General features: G+C 41.3%; 1 protein-coding gene across 7 annotated transcripts in view; it reads left to right on the top strand.

Moving 5' to 3' along the window:
• Positions 1-10,868, top strand: part of FRMD4B (FERM domain containing 4B) — a 320,596-nt gene extending 309,728 nt beyond the window's left edge. For all 7 annotated transcript variants that reach the window (XM_072785429.1, XM_072785430.1, XM_072785431.1 and 4 more), the window contains 3 exons: positions 280-1,091; positions 4,525-4,657; positions 8,879-10,868. In XM_072785429.1, coding sequence (XP_072641530.1) covers positions 280-1,091; positions 4,525-4,657; positions 8,879-8,999 — 1,066 coding nt within the window. In that variant the 3' untranslated portion in view covers positions 9,000-10,868. The remainder of the gene's footprint in view (positions 1-279; positions 1,092-4,524; positions 4,658-8,878) is intronic.
• The last annotated feature ends 7,831 nt before the right edge of the window (positions 10,869-18,699 follow it).

The raw sequence follows: 18,699 nt of genomic DNA on the forward strand, positions 1-18,699 counted from the left end.
TTTGATGCAACTTGTGCATCATCAGTGTATTTTCCCTACTCTCGAGTAAGGCTATGGATTGCACAGTTGTTAGAACCTGGTTCTTTTCTCGTTTGGCCCGTGACAGTGAAACCGGTATGGGAACCAAGAGATTATGTGAAAAATGGATTCTCTTGTACAGTCAGCTTTGGATACCTTGAGTTTTATGGCAGGCCAAGGGTGATTAAATCCTTCATTTGTAAAATTTTGGTCTTTCTTTTCTTCTTCCTCCGTTACAAATTTGCCTTGCTCCTCCCACAGACCCGAATCTTCAGCCCAACACTGCCGCCAGCGGAGTGGAAGCCTTGAGTCTCAGTCCCACCTGCTGTCTGAGATGGACAATGATAAGCCATTTTTCTCCCTCTCCAAATCCCAAAGAAGCAGTAGTACAGAAATCCTGGATGACGGGTCTTCCTACACCAGCCAATCAAGCACAGAGTATTACTGCGTGACGCCCGTTGCCGGCCCCTATTACACCACCCAGACTCTGGACACTCGTGCCAGGGGCCGGAGAAGGTCCAAGAAACAGAACGTTTCGACTTCAAATTCAGGAAGCATGCCCAACCTAGCACAAAAGGATAGTATGAGGAATGGCGTCTACACAAAGAGTCAGGAGCAACCTTCTTCTAGTTACTATATTGCTGGATACACGCCCTATGCAGAGTGTGATCTGTATTACAGTGGCGGCTACGTCTATGAGAACGACACTGAGGGACAGTACAGTGTCAATCCTTCCTATCGGGCCTCAGCACACTATGGATACGAGCGCCAAAGGGACTATAGCAGGTCCTTTCATGAAGATGAGGTCGACCGGGTGCCCCATAACCCATATGCAACTCTCCGGCTGCCCCGGAAGGCTGCTGCCAAGTCGGAGCACATCACCAAAAACATCCACAAGGCCTTAGTTGCGGAGCACCTGCGTGGCTGGTACCAGCGGGCCTCTGGGCAAAAGGATCAGGGGCACAGCCCACAGACTAGCTTTGACTCAGACAGGGGATCGCAGAGATGCCTGGGGTTTGCTGGGCTGCAAGTACCCTGCTCTCCCAGCAGTCGAACATCCTCCTACTCTTCAGGTAAGAATACTGCGAAAGCACCTGATTCTCAGATCAAATTTACCTCATGTCCCCCAGCCCACCTTCCCCCCCAACCACTCCCCTCAGGGATTATGGGACTAGTACCCAAAGTCATGACACTAGTAGCCATTCAGTAGGGCCTACACAGTAAGAATTTCCAACTTAAAAACAGCTCTTTCTTTTCAGCTTTCCAAAGAACACAGTTTACAGGAGTCCAGTGGAGCAAGTTGTAGATTCAAATCAAACAAACATTCATGGAGTACCTACTGTATGCTGCCCTGTATGAGGGGCTTTCAAATATTGTGTGTTCTCCACATTTCATAAAAGTGTTTGAGTCACTGATGTTTGATGTATTAAAAAAATAGAATAAATCCGCCAGGCAAGCGGAAAACATTAGGATTATACATCCTAACATCCTAATACACCCTGTTCACCACCAGGAACTTGATCGTCTAAAGGCAATTTGTTTTGAATGTGCAGGTAGCAATGGGAGGCTCCTAATAGTTCTTTTAGGAGGTAGTATTTAGTAAGCCCTGTTCCTGGCACTGTTCTAAGTGCTTCGCATGCCTTGACTCAACTCAGTAATCATATATACTTCACCTTAGGGTTGATTTCCGGGATTTTCAAAGATAATTTTGGCTAGACATGTTGCCTCATGCAGTGACTTTTGCCCCTCAGTCCACTAAAATCCATGGAGGACTTACTGCCTGCCCCTAGCTGTGTGACCTACTCTAAGTAGAGAAGTAAAGGGAAAGAGGAGTATCTGCCTCTGGTTGCATTTATTCAGCAAGCAAGCAGGCATATCCTGGGTGCTGAGGAGCTAGTGTTAACCAGCTTCTGGCCTTGAAGAGCTCAGTCTAGAGGAATGTATACAAATTCAGCAATTTTAGAGCTTGGAACTGAATGTGTTCTTGAACTGTGTGGCAACCTGAGGTCACATGTTCTTGCCCCCTCTCTCAGAATAACCCCTTAGTAAGATATAGCACCGGGTTCCTGAATCACTCCACAGTAGTCTGTGAAAACTGTGCCTTTAAAAGTTTCCTAAGCTTGTTGACCAGAGGCATTTCCATGGAGATTTCTGTTTGGGTTTAAGGTCTCTTCTCTCTGTGTAGGACTTTGGACTTCCGCTAGGGCTTTCCCATTTATTACCACACCGAACATACAAAAAGGCTCCTGTCATTATTCCTTGTTATTTATGGCTCAGATCTAGAGAATGCCTTCCTTCCCCTAAGGTTCAGGGAGTTGCACAAAAATCTCTCAGAAAAACATGGGGAGAACATTAGAAAGAAAGAACCAAACAAGGAGGGCTGAGATGCATATGGATGGATGGTCATCAAAGCACCTGCCTTTTTAAACAGTGAGGCTGGAGAGCAGCAGGTGTACCTCAGAAACCATGGCATTACTGGAGGGTGGCTCAGTGTCTGGAGCAAAGTTAAGAATGGAGTTAATGCTTACAGGTAGGAGCCTGCCTGGGAGCTGTAGGATTTGGCCCCACAGACCAAAAAGCATTACATTTTAAAGAACTAAAGGGTTGGAATTAGAGTTCCTCAAGAAAATTCCCTTTTGGAATCTTCCTCATTCCTGTCTACATTTTATAGCTACAAGAAATATATTACAACAGGCATGCATCATGGAAAGTTTCCTGTTATATGCCAAAGTAGTCAGGTTTTGTAGTCCCTTCCAGCCATCTAAAGACTCTCTTGGTGACTCAGTTTTATTTATTTATTTTTAAAGATTTTATTTATTTATTCATGAGAGACACAGAGAGAGAGGCAGAGACATAGGCAGAGAGAGAAGCAGGCTCCCTGCAGGGAGCCCTATGTGGGACTCGATCCCAGGACCCCGGGATCACGACCTGAGCTGAAGGCAGATGCTCAACCACTGAGCCACCCAGGCACCCCAATGACTCAGTTTTAGTAGTAATGACAGCCACCATCTCCTGGCAGCTTACCCTGGGCCACACCACATGCTCAGTGCGTCATGCTCACTCTCCCATTTAATGCACGCAACAGTTCTATATAGTGAGTGCTGTTGTCACGTATGTTCTTATTATCCCCATCTTGCTGTGGAGGCAATTCTGGTTTAGAGAGTTGAAATGACCCCGCCCAAAGCCCCAAACCTGGTAAGTGCTCAAGTGGGAATTCTCTCCCAGCTCTGACCACAACCACCAAGCCTCATAGCCCCCTGACTCGGAGTTATGAAACATTCTTGGAAACTCAAAGGGAGAGGATCACACCTTTGAGTCAAAACCTCACAGCATCCAGGGCTACGGATGAGTTTTGCATCTGTAGTACGCTGGTCACAAGGGCTTTGTGGGTCTGAGAAAGAAGAGGAGGAAGGTGGCTGCCAGGAGCAGGAAATGGAGCAGAGCTGGGAGGCTCCATGAGCGGTGCTGGTGTTGGACCATCAGTTTGACATGGTGGTCACCTTGCATATCCTCGGCATGAAGCAAGACTGGTTTTAGAGAGGACAGCAACGCCCTGGAGTGAGACATTCACTGGGCTTTGCTCCAGATCATACCCTTGTCTTGTTCCAGTTCAGTAGAACTAATGTCCTTCTGTCCTAATTACTCTCCCTACACCTTCACCTGCACACTTTTGTTTAAGGTGAAAAGTATGCATTGATCCTGCTAAAAGCTGGTATTGCCTTGGGTCAAGGAACAAGTCATGTCCCAACAGATCAACTTGTGGAGTGCTTTTCCTCCAAAAGCCTCCAGGAAACTCAAACTGGTCATCTTATCTTTACAAATAAAGCCTTATCTATCCAGCCACCATAGCGAGAATGGAGAGATCCTCTCCATATAGAAGAATTTTTTTCCTCCTTGTCTTTGAGGTTATTTCTTATAGCATGCGTTTCTTTTTTTTTTTTTTAAGATTTATTTATTTATTCATGAGAGACAGAGAGAGAGAGAGAGAGAGAGAGAGAGGCAGAGACATAGGCAGAGGGAGAAGCAGGCTCTTCACAGGAGCCCGATGCGGGACTCAATCCCAGATCCTGGGATCACGACCTGAGCCGAAGGCAGCCACCCAACCGCTGAGCCACCCAGGCGTCCCATAGCATGCCTTTCAATTAACTTTATTCTCATTAATAATATCATTAGTTCTCATTTTTTGGGGGGTACATATTCTATACCAGGCACAGTGCTAAACATTCTCACATATAACTTGATTTAATCATGGTATCATCCCTATACAGGATATATTTGCATGATTACCCCCACTGTACAGGTGAAGAAACCGGGACTTAAAGAGAATAAACTATTTGCCTAGAACACGGCCAATAAGTGACTAAATTGAAATAGGAACTCTGTTGATTATAAACATTGGCTCATGATCTCTGCACGTAGATGATTATAATATATATCTAAATGGCCTGAACAGTCTTCATTTTGAATAGTCCCACTAATTTTGTCTCTTTCCATTTTTATTTCTAGTATCTTCTACAAATGCTTCTGGGAACTGGAGGACCCAGATAGCTATAGGGCTATCTGAATACGAGACCCCGGCACATTCTTCCTACACCAGCTGCTATGGCAACATCTATAATCCTTTGCCCTCCCCAGGCAGGTGAGAAACCAATGCTCCAAAATTCTGGTAACCTGTTCCTGGTCAGAAGAATTGAGGAATTCTGTTTTACTTTATAATGCCCAAGGATCATCAGACTATAGCCTACAGGCCAAAACCAGCTGCCACTGGTTTTTGTAAATAAAGTTTTATTGGAAAACGGCCGCATTCATTCATGTACATACTACCTCTGGCTGTTTTTGCACTGTGAGGCAGAGTGGAGTTAGTGACAGAGCCTGAGTGGCCAACAAAGCCAAAAATATCTGGCCTTTTAAGAAAAGGTTTCTTGACTCTTAATCTAGATGGTTCCAACTTGATTCTGTTCCTTGTCTTCTGTACATTAAATTCTGTACCTGAAGGGTTTTTTAATTGCAGTACTCTAAACTGTATTGCTGATATATCCATTTAAGACTCTTCTGGAACCTTGGAGGAAAAATATCTCTACTCCAAAAAAGGCTGTTCGCACCAAAATTCCTCATAAACAGTTGGTGGGCTTGATTTCAAACATTTGCTGCCTTTTTGTGTCTGACCCTGTGTTCACTAAGAAGCTACAGACACAGCCAGCTGTCCTGTTTGTAATCGTGGTCCTCTGTAAACATTTGGAGGAAATACATAAGAACAATTTGTTAAAATGCGATTTTAAAAAAAGATTGCTAACTCCACATTTCACATTTTTCACTTGTTTGTATATGTAGGAGGAATTAAGTTTGAAGAGGTCATTTCTCCCTATCACTTTGCACAGAATATAATTCACACCCATCGTGCTAAGAAATAGAACATTTTCTGTTTGTTTTTATTTAATTTTGCTCTAGGTCAACTCGCTTTGGCCATAGGGAGACTGCCACAGACCATAACTTATAAAAGTGTCTATCCTGATGAATTTGAGAGGTTAATTTCTTTTCTTTTTTACTTCAATTTTTTATTTCAATTCTAGTTAGTCAGTGTATACAGTAAGATTGGTTTCAGGAGTAGAAACCAGTGATCCATCACTTATATACAACACCCAGTGCTCTTCACAAGTACCCTCCTAAATCCCCATCACCTACTAGCCCATCCCCCCCACCTTCCTCCATCATTCCTCAGTTTGTTCTCTTACAATTAAGAATTTCTTATGGTTTGCATTTCTCTCTCTCTCTTTTTCCCTTCCCCTATGTTTATCCACTTTGTTTCTTAAGTTCCACATATGAGTGAAATTGTAATTTCCTAATAAAGTACTCTGTAACAAGCGAATTGGAGGTAGTCAACCCCCAAAGTCTTATTTTTCTTCTCCCTGTGCAAGAAGAGTTTTTCTTGGCTTGAACTATTAGGCCAATTGTCTCAGCTCAACAAAGGGTGTGCTCAAAATAGAATTTAAGCAAAAATATACCTCAGGGGATTTCAAATAGCTTGGATTTCTGTAAATAATGCTTGCAAATGAGTTAGGAGCTAGAACAAAAGTGCCTTTGGCCCAAAACTAGAGCTGCACTTTTTCAATTCGGGTCTCATCATTTTGTAGAATTCACTTGCAAATAGTTTTCCAGTTTGTATACCTTTACTTTCTTTTTCGTTGACTGCGTTAGAAATGATAGAAGAAGCCCAGCACGTAAGACAGTTTGAAGATCCTTGACACCACTTTCACTGGACTCAGGAAGTACTAAACATTTTTAAAGAAAATCTGTTTTTACCGAGTGTGCCTATCTATTTCAGCCAGCCCAAGACGGCTTGACATGGAGTCTGATGTCAGAGGGGGATAATCCACAGGAAATTAGAAACTATTTAAAGATCCCTATTGTGTATGCTCACATGCACATAATATGAGCTCATTGTGGAAAATTAGGAAAATGATAAAGGGATAAATAAGTAGGAAATCATTTACCCATAATCCCACCACCTAGGGATGGAAGCTATTAGCATTTTGACACATCCCCCCATTTTCCCAAATCCATTTTTAACCTGGTTGTAATGATAACCTTATGTGCAATTTTACATCTTTCATTGTCTAGGAACTTTTGCATCCCAGTTTTTTTTTTTTTTTACTTAATATTGCAACACTAGACATGCTCCCATATTTTTAAAAATACCTTAAGCCTTATTTTATGTGATCAACATGATATTCCACTCAATAAATATACCATACTTTATTCAACAGTTCCCATTATTTTGAATTTGAATGGTTTTTAGATTTTCTCCTTTTTTATTGTAATGCTGCTGTTGACCTCTTTGTGCAAAACGTTTGTCTGAATTCCAGATTATTGCCTTAGGTTACATTCCAATAAGTAGAATTAATGGATTAAATTGAAAAGTGTATTTTTTTAAGCCCTTGCTTTCCAGAAAGATTTGCCAATTGACCCTCCCAGCAAGGTACGGGTGTGCTTATTCCCATCTATTAGTCTATTAAGGATTTTTTTCTTTTATTATACCTCAGAGTGATCAATTTAACTTGACCTACTAACAAAGCAAGTATAATAACAGCCATCCATCAAGTTTTAGAAATTTGCTATGAAATTGTGTTATTTTTGATGGAAACATAATTTTCAAAATAAGAGAGAGATTAGGTTTCAAGATAAAGATAAAAAGAAAAATTTCAGGGATCCCTGGGTGGCTCAGAGGTTTAGCACCTGCCTTTGGCCCAGGTCGTGATCCTGGAGTCCTAGGATCAAGTCCCACATAGGGCTCCCTACATGGAGCTGTTTCTCCCTCTGCCTGTGTCTCTGCCTCTCTCTCTGTGTGTCTCTCATGAATAGATAAATAAAAAAAAAAAAAAAAAAAATTTTAGATCTGCCCTGAAGTTAAAGATTTGAGTATTTTTTTTAAACAAATGAAGTCCCCATTATTTCAAGACCCTTTTCCCCAGAGGGTCTGGCTCTTAACATTTACAGAAACCTGCACGTTTTTACCAATAAAAATTTGTTTCCAAGTGTGGTGCGGTATAATCGTCAGTGGCATAAACTTTCTAAAATTATAAATGCCAAAGTCTCTTATGATGCTTGGTATATAATATGCTCAGATTCTTGGCTCTGCGATGCAAACTTTTTTCAAGTAATTTTTTTTTTCGTTTCCTGTTTTCCGTTTCCCATCCTCTTCCCCATCTAACTCGACCTACACTAGGCAAAACCGAGGGCTTCTGTCCCAGAGAATGGTTGCATCTCCAGAAATGAGATCAGTTTTAAGTGCTCTTTTGCTAAGTGTAGCCAGCGGTAGTAAGTATAGCCCTTCAGATCTGGGTGTTGCATCTTGTGTAGTAGCAGCAACTTTGCTTGCTCTGGCTGATGTGTGAAGCTATGGAAATCTGATTTTGTGTTTATATTAGATGAAAACACTAAATACCTGGTTTTGTATACTATTTATTTCCAAAGCTCTCCTTCCAGTGACTTTTTAATCATCTTTACTAAAGAAATTTGAAATAAAAAGAAACCTACTAACTATCTAACCTATTCTAAATGACTCTCGCAGGAACGAGGTTTTGCTTCTTAGAATGGCTTGTGTAATAGAATGCTTTCCTCTGGCTCTCCCCTCCAAATATGCCTATGATTGTTGTATGTGGTGTTGTTTCCAATTTACAATCAACCCATATACCCCAGGGATGTAACATGTGTCCCTGAGTGCCCCTGCCTTCCTCTAACTATATTCCTTTGTCCCTTAGGAAAGCATCTAGTATATTCCCTTAATTTGAAGAATACTTAAAATGCGGCTGTCAAAAGTAGACTTTTTTTTTTAAGTTCAAAATATGACTCCCACCCAAAGAGAAAATAGGCCTGTGTCAAAGCCTTATTTAACTCATCAATGAGAGAACTAACAGAATGGTAAAGCTGCTTCCAAGAGAATTCAAAAGACGAAATTCAACACACTGAAAGATAAAATGCTGGCATGAGATTACTAAATTAAATTTAAAAACCAGTTAATGGCCTATGGGGCAATAAAGCTATAACCATGATCTTTTTATACTAGAGAGAAGTTATTTGTATTTCTTCCAGACATAAAAAAACCTTCAAGTTAACATGTAACTAACCACAGTCTGGGTCCTGATCAATGATAAATGTGAGTGAGACAAAGGACTGTCTCTCTAGAGAATCCAGGGCACCTTGCATGGACCTTTTTGACAGTGCGCCAGCAGGACAATGAAAGAACACACACACACCATTATCCTTTGACTTGACAGTGCTTTCTACCAATTCTTTGAGTAATCTTTGTACTCCGGTAGTAAAAATGACCACAAATAATAACTTCTCTGGTTTCCTTTAATAGACAGTACACAGAGATCAGTCAACTGGACAGTACAGATGGAAGCCGGTTGGAAGAAAGCCTGGAGAGCAGGGAGCAGAGGCTCTTTTGGCATGAAGATTCAAAGCCTGGAACATTAGTCTGAACTGCAGTTGGATCTCTCGACCAAGCACTGCGTTCTCACACTAGTGTGCCTTGCAGAATGTGCTCGTCTTCCCAGAAAGCTGTTCGGCTGTAGAAAGCTAAAGGCGTCGAAGGTCGAAGAGAGGACTCAGTTGCCCTGGAAGTGAATCACACGCTGAGGCTGTGCAGAGTCCCTGAACGACTTGCCTTTCAAACTCCGGGCACTAACCCAACAGAGCAAGGTAGAACCGTGGCCGAGAAAGGACTCAGCCTGTATCAACAGCAAGCACTTTTTTTAAGGGACTAAAAGTTTTGAAGGCAAACCACAAAACTGTGACAAGTGCGTTCAGGGTCTCCAGTAGGGAAGAAGGACAGGAAATTTCAGAGCACAATTCGGAATGAAGAGAAAAGGGAAACCAGGAGCTCCTTAGACATTGTTCACCTTCAGAAAGTTTGAATTTGTGAGCCAGCGAAGAATAACATGCTATTTCTACGTGGCCGTGGACAATTGAGACAGTATTGGAAAATTACTTGAAGAGAGGCTGGATTTTCATGAAGTTCTGGATGAGTGTAAAGGATTTTAGCAGATTATAAAGAGTGATGGTTTTCATAAGCACCGTAAAATGGGTTCTGGAAAGACTTAGTGCCGTAGCATCCTGTAATATAACTTTATGGTAGCAGATTGGGGAACATGAAGCAGCCCACTGAATAATTGACAAACTCTGCTTGGAGAATTTTCTAAGGTACAATATTACTGGGCTCCTTTTTCCTTTGTACACCAGTGGCCTGATGGGTTATTATTCGGGCTGGTAACTCTCCAATTTGGCTGCCGTTTGAAATGGCAGACCTGATATGGAAAGTTTTTATAATTGAGAGTTTGAAAAAGTATTTTAAGGTAATACAGAAAGAACCCAAAACAAAATGAAATGAAAAAACAAAAGCCACATCATTTTAGATGAATTGCGTGCCTTAAAATGGTGAACATTAGAAAAGGAAGCAAATTGTCCAGATTCCACAGGGGGTTCTAAGTCACCAAATGACAAAAACAAGATTAGTCATTAAAGAGACGAAAGCAAAAAAACTCCAAGCTGCAGTAGATTTAATTATGAGGCTAAAACTACCTCATACTTTACTTGGAAGAACTAATTAGCTATGGTTTATTATAGTGTTTTTTTTTAAAAAAACAAACAAATATTTCCATATTCCAGATTGTTTTGTGTCATCTTCACTCTGCTTCAATATTCCATAAAAGGTGCTCCCTCCCCCCTCCCTTTTATACAGGTTTCGTGTTCATATTGTGAATAGAGAAGTTTCTGAACAACTTTTTTGGAACATTTTCTATCTATATTCCAAAGCATGTAATATATGCATAAAGATGATTTGTTAAACTGGTCCTTAGTCATTTGTATCATTAAATATGAAGTTTGAGGGAAAATTTGGAACAAAAAAGAAGACATGCAAAAAAAGTAACTTATTCCTTTTTGCATATTTGTATAGCCTTCTAGAAACAGAAATACCCTTTTGCATATTCTTTTACTGTTCTGACTTTTTAAGACCTATTATTTTTTTACATAGGTCAATAAACCGAAGGTGTGCTACTGAAAATGTTTACGTGTTCTTCCATTACATTCAGGGTTCATACGAAGCTGTTAAAAGTGCTCTACTTCAAGTGATCATGTCGGACAAGATTGCAGGTTTTTAGTCATAGTATTACCATAGTTTACAGATGCCAAGATGCACATTTTTTTTCATATTTACATCTTTGAAATCGGGATGCATCTTTTGATTGATGGCATGCTCTAAATGAATTGGCAGTGTTTTTTTTTTCTTTCTTAGTGCTGCATAAAATAATGCTGTGTCTTACAATAAAGTTGTCTTAGAACTGATGAAATACGGTAGTTTATTGCCTCATGGAGGATGACAGATGTGAATTTTTAGGCTTCCTAATCTTGCGAATGTTGTTTATTTGTAACGAGTCATTCATCCTAGTTTTGCAGACTGGCAAACAGGTCTTTTAAATTCAAGAGAATGTTTCATCTGACATCTCTTTATCCTGCCCAATGGGGAGAAGGGAATGGGAAATGAAATATAGGAAGAACTTAATATTTCCGTGCAAGTGTCTTAGATGGAAATAACCTTCTCCTGTTCAAGAAAGGTAATGCTCAGAATGACAAGTGCACCTTGAGAGAAGATATGGAACCTGGCTCCCAAATGGTTTAAGAAGGTACAGAAATGGAAGCACAGTGCCTGCTGTATAATTTTTTCCCCATATCTTTTTAGGAAAACTGCTTTCAACCACATTTTTGGTATGTTTATTAATAACCAAAACGTGACAGGGGCAAATTGTTCAACGTAACCCATTGATCTGTTTCCTACTGTAAGATGTCATATCTTCCTGATAAAAATTTTAAATTCAAACAAAATTCAAATTCAAACATAAAACAAATAGATAACATAAGAACATAACTGTGCCCTGGGAGCATAATGTAAGCAGATGTAAGATTTATTCATTTATTTTCTATTAGTTCACATTTTCTTCTATGCACACAGTAATTTTTTTTTAAATTCAGCATCATATTACAAGTAGTTTACACCTAGGGTTTTTTTTTTTACATATCTTGGGCCTCTCTGTATCAATATATATTGATCTACCTCATAAAAATGTCTATTTTACAAGGTGGATTTTTTAAATTGCCTCACCTTCCTTGCTGTTCATATTTTTTCTATATTTGAGAAAATTCTACAGAATTCTTTCTTGTACTCCTAAAAGCTTAATGTTACAAGCAATAAAGATTCCAGAACTGTTTCAAACTATTAGTTTGGCCTGTTCTTAGGAACAAAGGTTCAGAGTAAAGAGTTTCCTCAAATACTAGTCCTTCAGAGCATTCAGAAGTGGAATAATGACTTTCTTCAGGACGGTAGAAAAGTTTGGGTTATTTTCCAGAGTCGTTCTTTTCAAAGGACCGGTGGTGAAAGACAAATTTTTTAAATTTTCAACTATTTCAACCTCTAGTTTTGTGAAGAGAAATAAAAATGGATTACTAAGCAAAACAAGGTAATTTAAAAAATGAATTTGTAGAGAAGTGGAAAAAAAATAAATACAGAAATAGACATTTCTGCTCATTATTAAGATTCGTTGGGCACAAACTGCTATAAGCAATCACAGATTGAAAGTTGCAATCACAGATTCTAAACACACTCTCACTTTCTGTACTTACCCCGATTTACTTTCCAGTAACAGTTTCTTAACTCCCCATGTTTTTCTTTGAAGTATAGTTAACATACAGTGTTGTTAGTTTCGGGTGTACAATATATTGATTCTCTGCATGACTCATTGTTCGCCATCATAGGAGCATCTGGACTACCCTTTGAGCACCACTAACTTGGACTTCTGTCACAGGAGGTTCCTATCCATGCATGGTGATAAGGCAAGTCACTCCTGGTCCCCTGTTACCCCATAAGGCATGGAGATGTAATTCATTTCCAAAGAGAAAAGCCTTGTAACGCATACACAGAGCCCAGAATGTGATGTAAAACTTAACTCATCTTTCTGCTCTAACTTCTGACTCAAGCCCCATTATCTCTCCTATTCCTCATGTTTCCCACCCAAGTCCAATCCCCTCCTCTGGATCCTCATAGGACTTCTCTGCCTTCTCTCTACCCCCATCCTTGTGCCACCCCTGGAACAGCAAAAAAGAAAAGCATGTCCTGCTGCAAAAATGAGTTGGCATTCCTAGAATTTGAGTTCAGTGTGTGCCGGGCTGGCGTGCTGAAGTGCCGTATGTATACGTGCTACTTTAACCTCTACAGCAGCCCAGGGACTTGATATTATCTCCACGTTACTGAATCTGAGAATTGGGAAGGTCAGGTAATTTGTCAAAAGTCAAGCAGCTTGTGAGAGAAAAGCAGGAAATAGACTTTGATTTGTCCAACACCAAGTCCTACACTACTGCAGCCTTGTTCCAAGAACAATTTCTCTACAGTCAGGATGGCGAACAAGATTTTTAAAAAATTTACTAGGGGCGCCTGGGTGGTTCAGTCAGTTAAGTGACTGACTCTTGGTTTCAGCTCAGGTCATGATCTTAGGGTCCTGGAATGGGACCCCACGTCAGGCTCCCTGCTTAGTGTGGGGTCTGCTTGGGACTCTCTCTCCCTCTACCACTCCCCCTTCACTGGCTCTCTCTCACAAATAAATAAATTTATAAAATATATGTGTGTATGTATTTAAAATAAACACATAAAATTTATGTAAAATATTCACATAAAATATATATGAAAATTGAGTGAATACATGCTAAGCTCAGCTGTTCTTGCTTTTTTGGCAAAAAGAGGCAAAAAAGGCAGAGGCAGCCGTCAGTCTGAATATAGGTGAAGATAACCCTTCTCTGTTTACTATCTAACCTTGCAGCCTGGTAGGCAGCCTGCATTATTTATTGCTATGTGAGCTCATCAGTGGGCCAAGTACATTTGTTAAATTCTTTTCAAATCAATAAAATGTCTTACACCGGTGAATATACTTGTTACAATCAGAGATAACTGTAATGAGCTAAATATTGATCAATAGCACTGAAAATACCTATCGATCTTACTCCATTTCTGATGGTTCAGGGCGGTATGATAATGTGAAGCTATATGCTCTTCTATCATGACCCTGAGGAGTCCTCTCAGAATTGACGTCTATCAGATGTATGTGCCTGTGGACTTTCACTCTTGAGTCTCTTTGGAAAGAAGGAACCCGGGAGTTACCTCCTATTAGACAGAATTTGAGCCCAGTGCCAAAAAATCCTTCTAATATTTCCAACCTCTTCTACTTTTTTTTTTAAATTTTTTTATTTATTTATGATAGTCACAGAGAGAGAGAGAGAGAGAGGCAGAGACATAGGCAGAGGGAGAAGCAGGCTCCACGCACCGGGAGCCCAATGTGGGATTCGATCCCAGGTCTCCAGGATCATGCCCTGGGCCAAAGGCAGGCACTAAACCGCTGCTCCACCCAGGGATCCCCTCTTCTACTTTTGATGCTTCACTATCTCCCCTACAAAAGAAAATAGGAAATATGCACCAAGATTTGTTTTGGCAATACTTAGCTGATTCTTTTTTTTTTCCAGTACTTCATTTGTAAATTAGACTTTTTTTTTCTTTTTTTGATTTTTTAATTTAAATTCAATTAGTTACCATATAATTATTAGTTTCAGAGCTAAAGTTCAGTGATTCATCAGCCTTATATAACATCCAGTGCTCATTCCATCACGTGTCCTCCTTAATGCCCATCACCCAGTTAGCACATCCCCCACCCATCTCCCCTCTAGCCACCCTGTTTCCTGTGTCTCCCTCTCTGATTTTGTATTGTTTTATTTTTCCCTCTCTTCCCCTGCTTAGCTGGTTCTTAATGTTAACATACACACAAACATGTTTTCTCTCTTTTCTTTTGCATTTATTAGCAGTCTTGACAAGCATGGTGTATCAGGACCGAAGGAAATGGGGGTGGGAGTGGATCTAACTGCCGAGTTTTTGGATAATTATATCATCTTAAATGCTTGTTACACTTAAGGAGTGTCCCAGGTTTTAAAAGTCCCATGATTTTCAACCAGAGTTGTACCACCTGTTATGGGGCATTTGGAAATGTGTTGCTGTATATTAGAATCCCCCAGTGATTTGGAAATACTACTGGCATTTAGGGACCAGGGACTGTAAATAGCTACAAGGCAAGGGATGGTCCCACACAACAAATAGTTGTTCTATCCAAACTGCCTAAAGTGACCCCACTGAGAAACCCTTTTCAACTTACCTGGGAAAATGTGTTAAATCTACTTCTATGGGTACTGCATTCCAGTGTTTAAAGCAGAGATTCCTCAATTTTGAGGGGAAGGAAGGGGGAAAGTAAAGGAGATGATTGTTTCCTGAGGATGGGGGAGAGGTTGTATGTGATTTGAAAAGGCACACATCCAACAAATACGAGAACACCAACTATGAGTCAGTCTCTGTTCCAGGCAGTGAGGATAGAATGTTTTCCTGTAGCTGCCCATCCAATCAATGAGGGAAAAACAGAAGTGACTAATGTGAATAACTTAGAATCATCATTAGTCTTATGAAAGCCAAGTGTTGTGAGAAAAAAGAAAGGATGGAGATAATACCCTAGGTTGGTGGGACACAATGGGGCCTTTTGGGGCTGTGCCCAGGCTTGGGGGTTGGTAAAAGAAAATTCAGTTAATCAAGAAGGAAAAGAAGCTCTCCCGGGGTTAAGAGAAGGTCACAAAGGGGGCAATGGGTAGCTCAATCAGATCAGGTCCGACTCTTGATTTAGGCTTAGGTCATGATCTCAGGGTCCTGAGATCAAGCCCCACATGGAATCTGCACTGGGCATGGAACCTGATTATGATTCTCCTTCTTTCTCTCTCTCTCTCTCTCTCCCTCTGCCCTTCCCCGCCTCAAAAAAAAAAAAAAAAAAAAAAAAAAAAAAGGAGAGAGAGAGAATGTTACCGTGGCATTCACCAAAGCCCTAAAGCTAATGGAGTTTAGCCAGTTTCAGAAACTAAAAGATAGGAAGACATATTATTCTGAGATTGAAGAAATACAGGTAATCAGAAAGAAAGCTACCTGGCTGGGTGCCTGGGTGGCTCAGTCGGTTAAGGGTCTGACTCTTGGTTTTGGCTAAGATCATGATCTCAGGGTCCTGGGAATGAGCCCCATGCTGGGCTCCTTGCTCAGTGTGGAGTCTGCTTGTCCCTCTCTCTCTGCCCCTCCCCCTACTCACGCCTGCTCTCTCTCTCTCTCTCTTTCTCTCAAATAAATAAATAAAATCTTTTTTTTTAAAGATTTTATTTATTTATCCATGAGAGACACAGAGAGATGCAGAGAGAGAGAGAGGCAGAGACACAGGCAGAGGGAGAAGCAGGCTCCATGCAGGGAGCCCGATGTGGATCCCGGATCTCCAGGATCACGCCCCTGGGCTGAAGGTGGTGCTAAACCCCTGAGCCACCCGGGCTGCCCTAAATAAAATCTTTAAAAAAAAAAAAAAAAGTTTCCATTTTTGAGTTCTAACTATAGTCTCAACAATGGGCTAAGTGCTCTCATTTGATTTAATCCTTCCTACAACTGTGTGACAAAGGTGATCTTAGCCTGAGAAAGGATAGAGAGAGATGCTCCGAAGGATTACCACAGCCTCAGTACATGACCACACAGCAAGTTGTAAAGCTAAAATTCAAAATTATGTTTGTCTGACTCCAAACCTCATGCTCTTTATTGACCACGACATTATAGAAAAGCAGTTGTTCACCAAGCATCTCTCTTGAACGAAAGCCAAAGAAAATGAAAAGAGAAAAGAAGGAGCAAACAAAAGAGCTGCCCTGGGAGAAAGAAGGAAGGAAGTCAATTGGCCGGTTGGAAATCTGATCAGCAAGGTGAAAATGGGGAAAAAGACAATCCAGCAGGCTGTAGTGTGTGGATTTTCAAGATACACACTTCAGACACTTCTGATTGTGGTGGTGTTGCTTGGAGATGTTCCTGATGAAGGGCCAGCTGGGGGAGAATTATCTTTGCAAAAAGGGTGGAGGAAAGAGCAAAGGCATTTGGGGAATGTCCTTGAAGGTGGGTCGTGAATAGTGAACTAAACTAGCATCACAGCCTCCCGCCCCTGCTCACTTGCAAAGCAACACTTCACATTCCCTGGAAAATCACTCTATGTTGTCCTCTCCTCATTTTCAAAAGAAATTGAAAGCTCCCTAAGGAGATCAAAGATTGGGAAGCCGGAGTGCGAAAGATCTCATCAGGCAAACTAGCAACCCAAGACTGGGAAGGACAGTCTCCTCAGCCCTTCAATTATCAGAAGATAGTGGGTGTCTGCATAGACATCACCATCTTTATAAAGCAGTGGTTAAATGAGTGGGCTTTGAAGTCAGGCAGACCTGGAGACAGGCTGCCGGGCTTGAAATCAATCCCCGCCTTAGCACTTGTTCATTGGATGAACTAGGGTAAGCTTTCTAACCTCCCAAGGTCCCAGTCTCCCCACTATCACCCATCACACAAGGGGGTTTGTGGGCCGAACAAGATAATGCATGTAACAACGAGGCACAGCTAGTCTCTAGCAGGTGCTTCATGAGATCAGTTATTTCCTGGGGGAAAAAAAGGTGAAAAATGATGGTTGGATATTAAATGAGATGTAGAAAGTTGGGGTTCTGAGGATTGGCACCGCCTTAGTTTTGTCACTGAAATGACAACACTTTTTTTAAAATTTTATTTTTTTATTCATGAGAGACACAGAGAGAGAGGCAGAGACACAGGCAGAGGGAGAAGCAAGCTCCCTGTGGGGAGTCCAATGTGGGACTCGATCCCAGGTCTCCAGGATCATACCCTGGGCTGAAGGCAGTGCTTGCTGAACCGCTGAGCCACCCGGGCTGCCCAGACAACACTCTTGAAATTACTAATCATTGTCAAGAGCTGATTATATTTCTGGCCCTGTCATGAGCATAGTGGAATATTGGAATATTTTTTCCTTTTTTAATCTTTACCTCAAGTTTGTAATTATTAATCCCAAACAAAAGCTCGGGGAGGTTAAGTGCTTGGCCCAAGTAATATATCTAGAAGATACTCAGGCCTGGATTGCAATTCACAAATGCATAATTTGTGCAAATGCAAATTCTGCTTTACAAAGTAAAGTATGGATCTGTGTCACTCTGGAGTTTGGAGATGGAAGATGCACCAAGGTTTAATGCACGCAGTCAAGCCAAGTAAGGTGTTTTCCAGACTTTTCAGCTCTCCTGCAAGGTCTAGAGAACTTGCAAGAGCCTGGGACCGATTGCCTACTTAACCTGGGTGTCCAGCTGCCTGACTTGCTTCACCCTGGGCTTGGCCCTGCTGCTGACTCAAGGACTGCACCTGCCTTTTTGTGTGCAGAAGAATGCAAAGGAGCCAGCCCAGTGGCCAGATTCAGCAAATGAAAATCAAGAGGCTAGGTTAAATTTATTTATTTTTTAAAGATTTTATTTATTTGAGAGAAAGAGTATGAGTGAGCGAGCAAGCGAGAGAGCACGAGTAAGGGGAGGGGCAGAGGGAGAAGCCAACTTTCCGCTGAGCAGGAGCCCAACCCAGCTCGGTTCCAGGACTCCAGGATCATAACCTGAGCCAAAGGCAGATGCTCAACTTACTGAGCCACCCAGGTGCCCCTATGATGCTAGGTTAAAATTTAAAAATAGCTCTAACTGCCAAATTTTTGCCATTACTAAAAGAGAAGAAAAGAAAAAAGTAAGATAAGGACATTTAGGGCACTCTGGAAAAAAATCACCAAGGAACACCAAACAAAATCATTAAATTCAGAACATGCACCATAGGGCACCCCGGGTGGCTCAAGTGGCTTAGCGCCGCCTTCGGCTCAGGGCCTGATCCTGGAGACCCAGGATCGAGTCCCAAGTCAGGCTCCTTGCATGGCGCCTGCTTCTCCCTCTGCCTGTGTCTCTGCTTCTCTCTCTCCTCTCGGTGTATTCTCAGAAATAAATAAATAAAATCTTAAAAAAAAAAAAAGAACATGCACCATAGATACGGGACACTTGGCAATGCCATTTGCCAGTCCACTACCCATTGTCAGGAGGGACAGTAATGAATGGATACTTCAGAAGCTCTTGTAGTTGGTTTTCTAGAAAAGTGTCACACCTGGGTCCATTAAGAGGTTTGCCCTCCTGAAGCCAGAGTCTTTCTTCAGATCAGGAACCATCGAGATCAGGCCCGGTTTT

This window comes from Canis lupus, chromosome 19 (assembly GCF_048164855.1).
Source record: "Canis lupus baileyi chromosome 19, mCanLup2.hap1, whole genome shotgun sequence".
In the NCBI taxonomy this organism is placed as follows: Eukaryota; Metazoa; Chordata; class Mammalia; order Carnivora; family Canidae; genus Canis; species Canis lupus.